This window comes from Periplaneta americana, chromosome 1, assembly GCF_040183065.1.
Source record: "Periplaneta americana isolate PAMFEO1 chromosome 1, P.americana_PAMFEO1_priV1, whole genome shotgun sequence".
Classification (NCBI taxonomy): domain Eukaryota; kingdom Metazoa; phylum Arthropoda; class Insecta; order Blattodea; family Blattidae; genus Periplaneta; species Periplaneta americana.
Genome location: NC_091117.1, coordinates 141,435,219 through 141,448,085, shown reverse-complemented (window position 1 = coordinate 141,448,085; position 12,867 = coordinate 141,435,219). Strand labels below are relative to the sequence as shown.

Sequence of the window (12,867 nt, the reverse complement as noted above, 5' to 3'; positions counted from 1 at the left end):
TTTTATCTTTGGCTTTGGTACATAGTGCTTGGTTTTGCTTGATTTTATATTTAATTTTAATTAGTCTTTTGATGGATGTAAAAGGTAGGCTTGTATTTGTATTCTGAATTAAATTGGATCCTTTTTTGGCAAGAAAGTCAGCAGTTTCATTTCCAGCAATTCCGCAATGTGCAGGTATCCATTGCAATTGAATTCTTTTCTGTAATTTTTTAAGTTGTTGGATCATTTTGTGACATTCTTTAATTTGGATTGACATCATTTTATATGAATTTATTGCATATAATGCTGCTTTAGAATCAGAGAGAATGACAGCATTTTGAAATTTATCTATTCTGTATAGTAGGTGTTGGAGTGAGATATGAATAGCCATTATTTCCGCATCAAAATTTGTTGTATGATGTCCTGCTGCTAATTAACCTAATGCAGGTAAAATATTAATTATATGACTTTCACTATGACATTTGATGATAATTTTATAGTATGATAATTCTAGTCCATCTCTACCACATAAAAATTTCACGAGCCACCATTAGTGTAGTCTGAAGTTTAATTTTTTTCGATTTATGGGCCTTTCGTCCACTACCTTTTGTCCACAATTTGTTTCGTCCACTCACTTTTGTCCACATTCTCTTGTCGATAATCGATTTGTCCATATAATTTACGTCCATCCATACATTTTGTCCACACCTTTTATGTCCATTACCTTTCATCCATCTTAGAATACGTAATTCCCACTTACAATTACAACAGAAAGTATTGTCATCATTGTTGTCTGTTTCTTAGATACGTTTCATTTTCCTTTGGATATTAAAAAGTTCGAATATATATGTTTTCCATTTTGGATATTAAAATTATTGCAGAGGTTGTATAGCCAAGTCGGAGGCAACCAATGTTACATTATAATGGGTACACTGCTATACCACTTCCACTCAGTCAGCAAAGATGGAAGAAGAAGCTATTGGACATGTGAGGATCGACAGAATTATAATGCAAGATGCATTTGAAAGTTTTTGGAAGTCTTGCTGGGTGAACAGGAATCAAATAAGCAAGTGATTACTCAATAAAATTGTTGGGAGAACACACGCGAGTCTGTGCACCATTAAGTCAGACATATGTCTATAATCATGAACGCATCAGGGAAATGGTTACACAAGACTACAAGAATGATGACCGGCAGGAAACATATCTGAGAGGAATTTCGTATAGATTAAAAATTAACCCTGCTGAAATTCTTCAGGTAGAAGAAAATGATGACTAATCATGTTTATAATACGAATAGTATGTACATTCAACAACACATTTAAATTTAAATAAATTATACATCTTGATTAGACAACTTTTAACACTGTATCACTTCGGAATATGTATTATATGACTTTCTTGTGTTAAATTGTATCGTACCAGGTTTACATGTTTCGACCTATTACATTTTCACAAAATGAAATATGTTTCATGTTATCTTTTTTTTTTTTTTTTGCCACAGTGGACGAAAACATAATGGACGAAGCATTAAAATGAATTAAATGGTCAGTGAACGAAACTTAATGGACGAATCATGAAATGGACAAATGTGTCAGTGGGCAAAAAAAAAAGTGGACGAAACGTAATGGACCAAAGGCCCTATAACGTTTTTTTTTTTTTTTTTCTGTTGTATTTTCATAAAACAAAGAGCTCGATCCCTTACAAGCTACTATATCTCAAACAGAACACATTTAGACTGACTTTTGTATATCATATAACTGTGAGTAGTATTAATGAAAGTTAATGTGTTTTATCCAGGATCCCAGTATATTTGTAAACGAGAGGTCAGCTCCGATTGTGGCCCAGTATAGAGCACTCTATATGAGTCTGGCTAGATTGTCACGTGAGACTGGCTTGTTCATGTGCTACACTTACGGACACTGGTGTGCCCTATGTTTCTCTGTGGAAACACTGAGTCTCTATGGCACTCTCTCCAACATACACGATGGAATGTATATGAAGCATCTGGGGCTAGCTATGTCAGTATGCACTCTTGCTGGCATGCTTTACATTATCGTCAATTCTGCACACCATGCAGCAAATGAGGTAAAAAGACACTATATTCTGCTCTAGCTTAGCCTCCTTTACTTATGTCCTGTTAATTTACTACATTAGTTTATACATTAATGCCAAGAATAAAATTGAAGTAGTACCGGTACTTACTTCGATCAATTTACGTTTGCCCATCGTGTTTCTTTCATACTTCTAGGCTATACTTTGTTTTATATTAAAAGTTTTTTGTAAAAAAAAAAAAAAATTTTTAAGTTCAGATTTCTGTTAGAAATTGTTATTTATTCTTGCATAAGATCACAAGAATTTTGGCAGCTCAGCTCTTGTTCTTAGTATTGTTAAATAATTGTAATGTAAAATAAGCTTACAAACTAAATATATTAATTAAGCAAGGTTACTTGCATTATGATAAGACACACACTACTATTTCACTTCAAAATATAAATTATTCTCAATTTGATTATTTTAGTATAAGCAATATTATTATTTCTTCTTCTTCTTGCTTGGCTCTATAGCCCAAGGCGGGCCTTCACCTCCTGTAGTGTCTTCATCCACTCTTCTCTAGCTTTCACCAACGACAACTGAATCACATCATATGAAACTTTGCTTTGTTGTTATTTTTCATGTAATTTAATACTATTGGTGAATGTTATAATATGTATCTTGTTTTCTCATAGGCAGAACATGAATATAATTAGCCTACTATTTTTTGCCTTACAGGTAGGGACTGAGTTCTCTGAGAAATTGTCCCAATTGTTCTCCAATGATAAGCAAGTACGACGAGAGGTTAGTATTACTGACATATTAACTGTTTCATTCCTGATACATTATTTACATATGTAATTAAAGTTTTGTATTGTGTTGGTGATATTGCTATCTTTTATGTAGGTGCAAACATAGATGATATGTTAAGTAAAATTCAAGAAAATAAATTAACAATTTTGTTAATGCAATATATATAGAGGGGTCCAACAAAAAAGTAGAGGAAGCTGTTGTACCTAAGGACAGTTTTTTTTTGTATAAGCTTTTATAACTTTTTATTATTAACAACAGTATCTTTGAAGTGTAAAGCATCGTAGAAAAAGATAAGGTTTTAATTAAATAATTTTTTTTATACTTACATTTTTTTTAAATTTTCCTAAAGTGCTACATACTGTCCCTAGGTACATAAGGGTGATGTACCTTGGAACATAAGATGACATTCCTTGGGTCATGGTGCAACGTAATATATTAATGTAACTAATATTTTATTAAGTTTATAATTATACAAAATACTGACAATTTGCTGTTTTCTAAATTATTAATGATAGGTTTGCCTTTAAATATAATGTATCAGTACAGTAATAATAATAATAATGATAATGTTGTCAAGTTTAAAGTTTTAAAATAGTTCTCAATTTTCTTGACAGAAAACATTATTGTTTAATCACAAGTTAAAAAGTGTTAAAATTTATTAAAAAAGGTTATATACCTTGGACAGACAGCCCATTTCAATGCAGTGTTGCGTCTTCATCAGTTTCCCACGACACTGTAGTTCGTGGGACACTGATGAAGACGCAACATCACGTCGAAATGGGCCGTCTGTCCAAGGTATATAACCATTTTTAATAAATTTTAACACTAACTTTTTAACGTGTGACTAAACAATTTTAATTTTTTTAAACAAAGTGTTGACGTGAACTAGAATCAGTGACAAAAGAAAACATTAGGCATTAGGCTTTCCAATTAAATGAATTTCTTATTATCCAAGAGTATATTCTTCAAATAACATTATGAAAAACAACATATTTCTTAGTGCCCCTTAGACTTGAATCTTTTCTTAGAGAAGGTGGGGAAGTTTGATCACAATATCCTGTGAAGGAAGATAAAAAATTTCTCATTGTTCGTCATGTAAAAAAAATAAATTGTCATATTTAGTAAACTTCTTTAGATACTGAACTTCAAATTCTCTTTCACAAATATTCTTATAAATTTTACTGACAAAAAATGTATAATTAGTCTCTCTTTCCTGCCACACGAATGAGAACAAAATTTTCTTCTCATATTTCCTCTAAATTCGCTCAAGCAATCAACTCAGTTTCACTTTATAGTTGAAATGGCATCTTCATCATCATTATCATTAGCACTAACACATTCCTCGGCTTATCTGCAGTCTCTTCTGAGTTATCTTCTGGAAACAGAACCTGTGGTTTCAGCTTCTTCCATTTCTGAACTTTACTCATCATATTTCTCTTCTCATTCAACTTTCTTTTTCTTTCTTCTGTCTCGGTTTTCTCTGGCATTTCTGTTGAAACGCATGCTTTTCTTTTTTTTTAGAATTATGAATTATTCTTTTCCTGGGAGGAGCATAATTTAGCTTCATCAGGGCTAGTCTCTTGATTTTTAATTTGCTGTGTGGCATTTCCACTGAAGCTGAAACCCCATAAAACTCATTACTAAATACTGTTTTTGATACTCATCATAAGAGTAACTTATTAACAAAATTATTTAAAATATAACGAGGTCCACCTGAAGACAGTAATTGTTCCCTGGTACATCATCCTTAGGTACATCAGGAATCAGTAAAATAAATCTCAGCAAGTTTCCAAGACTGAGGTACCGGTGCCGAAAACAAGCCAATAACCACATGGATTCGTAGCTAGAATAACAGGGTTTAAAAATATAGATTTAAGTTTTGAATTATATATGTAAAGGATTAATTTAAAAATATTTCATTAATTTGAAAATTACTTGTGTTTAGATTCAAAAACAGATTTTTTAAATAAAATTTTTCCAAATTGCCTCAACAAAACGTAAATTATTCATAGAACAGCTGAATGATGAAATTAGTGGGGTCAACTGCGAAAACAAAAATTCCACCACATAACCTTGAAAATAAACCAATGTCCCCAGGTACAACTTGTCCCTAGGTGCAACAGCTTTCCCTATACACAATTAAAGATGCAAAATATCTTCAGTAAAATCTTTATTACTAAATTGATACACACTTCAAAGGATGGCTGTGAGACATGTTTTAACAATTACTATCACAAGTGCCCGAAGTGATTGATACTTCCCAGTAAATTGATTCCTTGTCTACATGAATGTGTGGATTTTCCGGAGCCTAGTAGGCCTACACACAATAATGGTGATTCAGTCTATCATTCAACTTAAATTGTGCTTTGTTAGACCAAATCATTTTGCTCGCAAATTCCTCCTTCTTTTGTACCTTTTCTTTAAATGACAAACATGCAGCCATATTCTTTTTACTGTCTTGCTAGTTGCATTGTTAGGTCTGGAATTTATGTAACTAGCATTATCTTTTAACAGAATATCACACTACACATTCCCGCAGTACCAGTAATTCAGTTAAACTTTGAGAGTCCATATAACATAACATCTGTGAAATTGTATAGGCTATATATTTTTTTTGGGCTCCTTTGTGTAATATTTTTCAGTAAACAAGAAGCAGTGTAACAAAACTTTGTTAAGCTAGGCAAGGAAATTCTATAAAGACAAAAAATTTTAAATTCTTAGGATTAATAACATGGATAGTAACCTTACTGGCTGAATCGTGTAAATCATAAGAAGAAGAAAATTATAGGTAGCACATATATGCTAAAAGAGGTATTAAGAATGGAACAACACTATGCATAAGAAACTTTAATACTTTTGTGAGTTTGATCTGGGGAACTGTAACAGAAGATAATTGAAGAACTGGTAGTACCAGTGTTAAAAAGGAGGGCAATCAAAATTTTATTTTCTTTGTTCTATATACACTTTTAACACTTATATAATCACTGATTAACTTTGTAACTTCTTTACTGTGTTAATATGAGGAATTTTACCTGACTGACTAGTTTCGAAGTAACATTCTTCATTGTCCGTAGGATTAGGCTCCAGACAATGAAGAATATCACTTCGAAACTAGTCAGCCAGGTAAAATTCCTCATATTAACACAGTAAAGAAATTACAAAGTTAAACAGAATTTTGTATTGGATTCTGTATGGGACTCTAAATACACAAGTATACTGTACTTTAATATTATAATCCCATTAGTTAAAATGTTAGTAATAACATATTTATAAACTTTGTACTGGTATATATACATAATTGTCAAAAACCAACTCACTTAAATCTCAAATTCCAACTTAACAGCGAAATTCATAATCATAAGTCTATTGGATACAGAAATAGCATAAAACTCATAACATAAAATATTACAAAGTACCGGTTATTGCATTCGATCTGTATTGTACACAGGCTCCAAATACTGGTGGCACATGAAAAAATATAGAGCAAAATCAGAATAGCATGTGTTGAAATAAGTATAGGAGCAAAGTACTGAAATGACTCACTATCATAAAAGATATTGAAAGAGGGCCTCTGCAGCATCAGTACACAGATGTGTATGTGTAATCATTTTAGGTACATGTGGCATAAATCATTGACATAAATCAGGGATGTATGGGAAACAGCCCGCAAGATTCTTCCACGTGCGTAAAGATTAATTTTTGGTCCTACAGAATATATCTGTTATGGTAACAATGGATATTAGAGGAGATAAATTCGTTCCGGCGCCGAGGATCGAACCTGGTTCCTTGGTTCTATGTACCGGTACCAAGTGCTCTAACCACTAAGCTACGCCGAAGTTCGATCCACAACACCGGAACGAATCCCTCTCCTCTAGTGTTTTTCCCTTTGTGGCCTGACTCCAAATTCGACATATATGTTGACATATATTAAGTCAACTGCTATAACCATTGTTACCATAATAGATATATTCTGTAGGACCAGAAATTAATCTTTATGTAGATTCTTCGTCCAACAGTGCATAATACTGTGGAATCCCAGCCACTGAGTCACTCAGTTGAGTATGCTCCTTGTATAATGGCAGAAACAGGAACTCAGCAATAGTAAGCATAGCCTATTGATATACCCACAGATTGTAAACTCGCGATATGACCACAGGTGTTAAAGTATGTATAAATAAACTTAACAAAAAAAAGTTTTTTAAAACAAATTATGGAATGTTTAAAATATATTGTATCGTAGCTATAACTTAGAGCCTATCTCAAGCATTAATTAATTTGTTAATCATAAAATTTCTCTACAGCTCAAGATATTCACCCAAGTCATGACAGTACATTCTTCAGACATAAATCTTGGAGGTTATGTCAAAATTAACAGAAAATTTTTATTGAGAGTAAGTATAACTTAATTTCTCATTACCTTTTTCGACAATGTACTTTATTTTGTATATTGTCGTTGCGCCTCCAAAATCTGCTATGTGTTCTTAAAAAGATTTTGCATACCAAAGAAAAATGATGAATGATGATATTATACCGAAAGTAACTTTGAAAATCACAGGAATTCGAGTGACAATGCTGTTTTTCTTTGGCCTGCAAAATCTTTTTAAAAACACATAGGTAGCGGATTTTGGAGGCGCAGTGTCAATAAGCTTAGCTACTATTTATATGATATGCCATATAAGTTGACTTTTTACCACAAGATAACAAGGTTACTATAGAAAACGTAGCAATAACAATGTTATGTTACTGGTACTTACCATACGGTCATGCAGTAAGTAAATTGGCTTACAGCACATCTAGTCAGTTCTCAACTAATCCATAGCAACCACATTCAAATTAAAATACGTAATTATAGTAAAATTCAGTTCACAATCAGCACCAGTACAGTAGGCCTATAGTTATTAAAGCTGACTGGAACAAAACAATGATTTTTTTTTGCTACAGTAATAGAGTTAGACTATTTATTTATCTAAACTTTATTTTTGCTGCAACAGTGTACACATTTCTATAGTAATGTGCGGTAAATAAATTGGCCCACAAAAAATAATACACAGCCAGGTCTTAATACATTAAATATAAATTATACTTTTTATATTTTCGTCCAATATATGAAATTAAAAGCTATCTTAATAAAATGTATCTACTTAAATTTACACTACGTTCATCATTAAAAAAATACTATATGCTACTTCTTCTTATTTGTTAAGTGCATAATAGAATCTCGGAAATGGAGAAAACTCGACTGAGTGGTTTTTCAAACTTTTTCTCAATTTTATTATAATGCACGCAACTCAGATCTACCAGTAATATACTAAGTATTACAGTATTATAGTCCATCTTTAATCTTGCATACACTACTTTTAACACTTAAATACAAATGATTAATAAAATGGCAAACTTACTAGTTTAATTATATAAGCACGTGTGGCTTACATAATTACTATAACACTAGTAAGTTTGCCATTTTATCAATAATTTGTATTATTTTAGATCCCACATTCTCGCAAAGCTGAATGCTATGTGAATATCAACATACCGGTATTGGTTATATTCTTTATATTATCCAGAAATATTCCACTGTTAGTATATAGGCCCACATAATAACAAAACTAAGCAAATATAACGATAAAAACATTCTTATATCATCTTTGGTACAGCAGAGTGAAAGATAACAAATTTTCTCTCGTGTAATAACACAGCATATAAGTAAGAATAGTATTCCTAAATTTCGTAAAAATTTATAGATTTCTGGGATTCATATTTTATCACAAGACTTTTAGCTATTTATGAGTTCAGCAAAGGTGCATCTACACTGGGGAGAATATATATGTATGTATCCAATGCCTACCCACTTCACTTTACATGATACGGGTTCCGCATACTGCGGATAGATGGCAGGACTGTGACCCACATTTCTAGTTGTACACAACTTCGGCAGGCCACACTGTACATGATGTGTATCTGTGGAGAATTTTGTCGTGTACTACAGTGAGTGTATGTGTAAGTGTTCGTGTAAGTGTAGTGTCTGGAATGAGTAATGATGAAGATGATGAAGATGAGGAAGGGAGAAGGGTAAATCCGGTACCAGCACTGAAAGAATCAAGTTGAAAACTAATGTTCAATTAAGATGCATGCAGATTTTATGTCTACATGGTGCGCCATGTTGAACGTCATCTTCACTGTCATCTTCTATACGTATATGTATTAATTAATAAATATTAAATACCAATTCAATATTTATGCCTACTTGATTCGCAGAATTCTGGTTGAACACTCCAAAGGCACTCATATTTGCGATAATCTTTAATAAAGCTAATTGTACGCTTTCATGTTTATCCAAATATTTTCGTCCAATACAATATTTCATCCAAATTTCTATGATCAATATATTTAAGTCCAGTGAAATAAGTCCATAGCATTTTCGTCCAAGAGTAAATTTCGTCCAGAAATTTGTTAGTCCACAAAAATTTAGTTCAATATAAATATTGTCCAATCGTGATTGATTTTGGATATTCAGATACTAGAAGCACATTTTAAATAGTTGCCAATAATATAATACCAGATAATGGAGAACTCAAAAATGGACAGATGTTGCTAGGGAAATGCATACATTAGTTTTAGTTAAAATTATCAGGTATGGATACCAAAGTAATTACTTCAAAAAGAACAAACCACTGATCATAAAAGACGGCTACTGTTATCAACACCACTCTTATAATAAGGATCGAACCAGGATATATTGGCGATGTGAGAATCGGTCAACCTGTAATGAAATTATACAGCAACCTGCAGAACCCTGAAGAAGGAAATTATACTTCCTATGAAATAGCTGCAATGAATGCATGATCTTTGTTCTTTGAAATAACTGAAAATAAATCTCATGTTTTATTTCAGTAATTCTTTTTTTGTTACAAACACAGGTACGAAAATTTCAAGTAAATAAAATTGGACTAAATCAGGTAAGGCCGTGTGTGTGCGCGTGTGTGTGTGTGTGTGTGTGTGTGTGTGTGTGTGTGTGTGTGTGTGTGTGTGTGTGCGTGTGCGTGCGTGCGTGACGAAATTACACATAATACTAAAATGACATGGACAAAAGATTTGTGGACAAAATTTGATGCAGGACAAACATATAACTGGACAAACGTAAAATTAGGACCAAATTACAAATGGACGAAAACGTAATGGACTAACATTCTGCAAACCAATCGTACTTACCGCCATTTTCAGCTTAAAAAGTTCAGCATCATCAAACAAGAGAATTTTCTGTTTATTCACAGTCATCTAAAACAATTAGCTGCTTGCTACTTGCTATAAAACACTCAGCTACTTGCTACTGTTGAAAGAAATACGCACAAGATACCCACTGGTGATGGGTAGTTTTCAATTTCCGCATGCGAACTTATTTTTAGTGAAAAAAACATGCACAATTGAATATGTTTTTCACTCGCATGCATTGCTAGAATGCTTAAAGCTGAAGGAAAAGTTGAACAATGTAGATGCACCTTAAAGCATATAAATAAAGAACGAATGAAGGTGTGATATTAAGAAGAAAAAATTACCACATTTTTACCACATGGATCTACTGATATACAGGTTTATTTCAAGCTCTGATATTTCAAAGCTATTATTTCGTGTTCATCCTATTACAGACAAAAATATTTCTGATGTATCTACTGAATTGTGAGTTCGTAGCTAATGAGTGTGGTCTTGAATAAATTGTTATGCAATGTAATTCAGGCTGAATAAATAATTATACTGTAGTCCAAGAGATGAACTTCCAATAACTATATATGATTTTCTTTGATTTCTTCAGACTTCTGTACGAGATGTTTATAACTATTTTAATTCTTATTGTTTCGGGTTTACACTTTTAATATATTTTACCGTAGTGTTGAACTTATTCCAACATTTTAAGTGTACTTTATTTATATTAATTGTTGGTTGATAAATATATAATCTCTAATCCATAAAATTACTGAAACAATTACAATGTTATGTACATAAGATATAAGAAACGGTTAATTATTATCACGTTCTTGAATTTCATGAATAATTCATTTCATTTTACTCGCATCTACAATGTGGTTCGGAATAACTATTCCTAATTTTCATATAATGTAGAGGAGATGTAATTAAACAATTTTTTCTTAATGAACTAGTGTACGAAAATGTTTCTGTATCGAGAAACATCTTGTATAATAGAGAACTAATATTTAATACCTAATACACGTTATTACATTTCGCCATTTCCAATTTTATTGTAGAATTTTAAGACTTGCAATTCAAGAAAGTCAACATTATTTTAAAATATCATACCGTATTTTCTAACACATAACATAGAACTAGCCAAGCCATATTAAAATACTTTCGTCTACAAATTTTAAAATTCTCTATTTTTCAATTTATTAATTATAATTAGTAAAACTTTGTAAATTATTATTTCAGTTTACTTGCACATTGGTAACCTACCTGGTTGTCCTACTGCAATTTCGACTTGGTCTTCTCAGCATCAACACTTCCAACTTCACTACGGTACCTTCAGCACAAACAGCAATAACATATTTGTGAAAATTACACAATTACGGTAAAAAATAAAGTTCAATTTTATACACTTTAATTGGTAATCTTTAATAACCAAGAAACATTAATTCCGAATGAAAACTTTACTATCAAGAATAAAATGTCTAGTAGGGCCTACTAGACGGTATAGATATGGAAGGAGAATGAAAAAAGAAAGTGTAGGACCAGAGGACGATGCAGCAACACCATGACTGATACTTTTTTTTTTTAATATTTTAGAAAGAAAGTCACATTGTTTACAGACTATACGAATATGCGAACTGTTACATCTACCTGGGGCCTTTTTCACGAAAGTACAAATTACAAACGTACAAATTTACAGGAAGTAGGCTCTGTAGCTACAAATTACAATACAGTTTAATTCACAAAACACAGTTTGACTGCCTCCATGATCTGGTAGCTTTGAGATTTGGAACAGGTAAAAAATTGTACAAAAATATGTGAAACATAATAAGCAAATTAATTCAATTTACAAGCATAACAACTCGTTGGATCAGTAGATGATATCAATGTGGAGAAATTTTGTTAATTCTGATCTAAACCTTTCCTGTTATGTTAGCCCTTCGAAGCTCAAAGGTAATTAGGCAGTGCATTGAAGACTGTTATACATGAATAATGAACTCCTTTTTCCTAACAACTGAGACTAACAGAGGATAAATAGAGATTTGATTTGTGTCTTGTATTAAAATTATAAATATTCTCATTAGTACAGTACTAAATTCGTCTTAATTTTTTTATATAGGTAAAACCTCATCAGGGAAAGAATGTAGGCCTACTCATGAGGTAAGGTTAATATTTTCTAAATTTTAAAAAATCTTTTTACAGAATGTCCTTTTATGCACACCTGTCATTACTTCAAGTAGTATTGAATTCAGACCTTTTACTTCAAGGGGAATTTTTACTATATTAGAGGGAGTTGAAACTGACAGCAGAAGAAACAATTATTTAGATCTTATCTCACTACAACAGAGGCAATCTATGTAAAAGGGAACACAGAAGAATGGAGTAAATTAAATAAATAGAGCTTTCATTTGTTTATATATAGAGCTTTCATTCTTTTATAGTTTTTTTTTTAATACTACTAAATATTAATATAGGCATTCACTTAAAAATGTTAATATTGTTATGCAAAATATATACATCTTGATTACACAACTTTAACACTGTATCACCGAGGAATATAAAATAGACAGTAAGACATAAGAACTAAGGGCTGGATAGTAGAAGAAGAAATCTCCTGTCTAGCTGAAAATGGGTCAACGAGACGAGTAGATATTTTAGCGTACAATGCTGACACTAAACAGGGCATCATTGTGGACCCCACGATACGTTTTGAAGTAGGATGTCATCAGTCAGCTGAGGTCCACCTTGAGAAGAAGTCGATCTATGAGCCTACAGTCAACTATTTCAAGCTGAAATATGCCTTAATTCACGTTGAGGTATTTGGCTTGCTCATAGGTGCTCGAG

The 12,867-nt window shown here is 32.1% G+C and overlaps 1 protein-coding gene across 2 annotated transcripts in view; it reads left to right on the top strand.

Moving 5' to 3' along the window:
- The window catches only part of LOC138701578 (gustatory and odorant receptor 63a-like), a 91,539-nt gene extending 80,102 nt beyond the window's left edge, over positions 1-11,437 (top strand). For both annotated transcript variants that reach the window (XM_069828612.1, XM_069828621.1), the window contains 4 exons: positions 1,780-2,067; positions 2,752-2,817; positions 7,128-7,217; positions 11,266-11,437. In XM_069828612.1, coding sequence (XP_069684713.1) covers positions 1,780-2,067; positions 2,752-2,817; positions 7,128-7,217; positions 11,266-11,388 — 567 coding nt within the window. In that variant the 3' untranslated portion in view covers positions 11,389-11,437. The remainder of the gene's footprint in view (positions 1-1,779; positions 2,068-2,751; positions 2,818-7,127; positions 7,218-11,265) is intronic.
- The last annotated feature ends 1,430 nt before the right edge of the window (positions 11,438-12,867 follow it).